At 24.7% G+C, this 2697-nt stretch overlaps 1 protein-coding gene across 2 annotated transcripts; it reads right to left on the reverse strand.

Annotated features, from left to right (window-relative positions):
- Window positions 1-452: 452 nt before the first annotated feature.
- Window positions 453-2379, reverse strand: LOC126903873 (uncharacterized). 2 transcript variants are annotated; one of them, XR_007703625.1, is made up of 3 exons: window positions 1998-2379; window positions 730-1954; window positions 453-684 (listed from the first exon to the last, which is right to left on the reverse strand). XR_007703625.1 is itself a non-coding variant. In XM_050682406.1 (2 exons), exons 1-2 carry the CDS (start codon window positions 2347-2349, stop codon window positions 813-815), a joined length of 1494 nt encoding a protein of 497 aa, XP_050538363.1. In that variant the 5' UTR covers window positions 2350-2379; the 3' UTR covers window positions 714-812. The 2 variants fall into 2 exon arrangements, 1 of the variants encoding a protein (XP_050538363.1); XM_050682406.1 differs by lacking the exon at window positions 453-684 and having other exon boundaries at window positions 714-1954.
- Between the last annotated feature and the right edge of the window lie 318 nt (window positions 2380-2697).

Consider the following 2697-nt stretch of genomic DNA (forward strand, 5'->3'; position numbering starts at 1 on the left):
AAATTAAATTATTTCATGCATTTTAAATAAAATTACTTTTATTTTCGAAAATACAGTGATAAATTATGATATAAAATATACTTTAGGGCCGAACATGATGCTCGATAACTATTATCTTATGTAAAGAAGTCTCTCATCAAAAAAATTATTTAAGTAGGAAGAGGTCAGGAGCACTTAGAAACATTTTTTTAATACTTGAGTTATAATACAGATGTTATTTTTGTTCTTATAATACGCATTCAATAAATAGCTGCATAATACACATTTATTAAATAATTAAATAAAGAAATAAACAACTACATATTATCGGCTACGTAGCAAATTTCATAACACATTTCGATAAATTTTAAAAAAATAAATGAAAAAGTGCCTTATTTCATAATTTTGGATGTAAAAACACTGTTTAATATTTGTCTTCTAACGTGAAAATTTAAGATATTTATAAAAACATCATACTTTTGAGACTAACAAATAAGACAATTGATTTGTAGAAATGGTGACAAATATCAAACAAATTAATAAAACAAATTATATAAGAATTTATAACACTCTTCAATTAATTATATATTCTTAAAAATCAAAACAAAATAGTATAATTATTAGAAATGGATATACATTAATTAGATTTAAACTATGAGCAATTTTTAAATTTAAATGGCTTGATCAGACATCTTGTATATAAACCTGACTTTACTGACTGACTTTCTANCAGACATCTTGTATATAAACCTGACTTTACTGACTGACTTTCTAACCAGAGTATAAATAAATGAATGCAACAATATAATTGAAATTAAATTCAAGAGTTATTATTATAGATCTAATGTCTTTATTTTAGGTACAGTCTTTATTGTATGCCAGAAACCAAATTTCAGAAAAGTTTCAAATATTGATATTTTTATGGTATTAAGACAATATTTGATATTTCTGATTATTTCGTTTCTAGGCTTTCCTCTTTCAACTATGCCGTTGTACCATTCGATAATTTTCGATGGAGTTGGCTGTATTGGTCTACAGTTATTATTCATATAATCTCGAACAATATTATATAATTCATCGAATTTTTCGTCTATAAAATTGTCATTCTTGTTGTTTGATGAAGCTAAATAATATACAATGATAACAAATGCATCAATGTTATTTTTAAGTTCCATATCAGTGTAATTTGAGAAAGAAGAAAATGCAGCCGGCCAATCTTCAATGAAATTTGTGAAAGAATCAAATTCCATTATTAGTTGTTTTTTACATTTTTGTTTTTCTGCTGTATGTTTTTTACATTCTATCCATAATACTCTTAAAAAATCTGTATATCCTTCTAACATCTTATAGAAATTACAGCTCAAGAACAAATAAAACTGTCTGACTTTATCGTTTTTATTTTGAGATGTAACAAAATCCTTTGTTCCAAATCCATCAAGCAATTGGTCCATGGTAATTTCTCCATTATTTCCATCATTAATATGCAAGCCGTTTCTAAATTTTGTCCACTGTAAGTATTTAAAAAATTTTTCTAATTCACAAACTTTATAATTAAATTTTACCATTAAGGCACACTTTTTTGAATGCAGGAAATCAAGATTCAACAAAGTAGCTATAAGTAATATTTTTGTTTTATTAAGATGAGGTCTGACTTTCACAAATATTTCTCTGATGGTCCTATTTCTAACGTATTTATTGTAGTGATCCATTATAATAGAAGGAGTTGGCGGTTTTGGTCTACAATGATCATTCATAAAATCTCGAACATTATTATCTAATTCATCAAATTTTTCATCTAAATCTTTGTCACTATGTTTCTTTGATGAAGCTAAATAATACACTATGTCTACATAAGAATTTATGTTATTTTTAAGTTCCATTTCAGTGTAATTTGAAAAAGAAGAAAATGCAACCGGCCAATCTGCAATGACGTTTGTGAAAGCAATAAATTCTCTTATAACATAATGCTTACAACCTATTTTTGTGCCAGGGTATNCTTATTACATAATGCTTACAACCTATTTTTGTGCCAGGGTATTTTTTACATTCTGTCCACATTATTTTTACATAATCTGTATATTCTCCTAATGTCTTAAAAAGATTGCAACTTAGCAACAAGTAAAACTGTCTCGCTTTATCGTTTAGATTTTCAGATGTAACAAAATCACTTCTAGTAATTCCTTTAATCAATTGGTCCAAGGCGATTTCTCCATGACTTTCATCAATAATATGCAAACTTTTTCTTAATTTTAACCAAAAAGGGTTTTTTAAAAATAAGTTTAACTTAGAAACTTTATCTGTGGAATTTACAAAATCAAAATTGAGAATAATGCAAATCAAACCAAATGAAAATAAATAATTATTATACATTTTCAAATATTAAATTTTAGTGGTGTAAAATACAAGTGACGTTAATAATATTTTCATTTACGATTGCTTCAATATATACAAATTATGTTATTTACATAAAGAACATTGACAGAAATTATTTTTAAATTATACCTTTTAGTTAAGTAAATTTAAAATGTGATGTTTTGTTACTTATAATTTAAATACTATATTTTATAACTTAAATTTTTTTTAGAATAATATCAAAAAATTACTGTGATTCTATTATTATTTTGTGCTTAATAATTCAAAAAAAGTCTTTAAACATTTAGTGTTAAAAATTGTCTAGAAATAAAATTTTAATGTAGTATATTTTATTTACTAAGCTGC

The sequence above is a fragment of the Daktulosphaira vitifoliae genome, unplaced genomic scaffold (genome assembly GCF_025091365.1).
Source record: "Daktulosphaira vitifoliae isolate Bord-2020 unplaced genomic scaffold, ASM2509136v1 Scaffold_4, whole genome shotgun sequence".
NCBI classification, from domain to species: Eukaryota; Metazoa; Arthropoda; class Insecta; order Hemiptera; family Phylloxeridae; genus Daktulosphaira; species Daktulosphaira vitifoliae.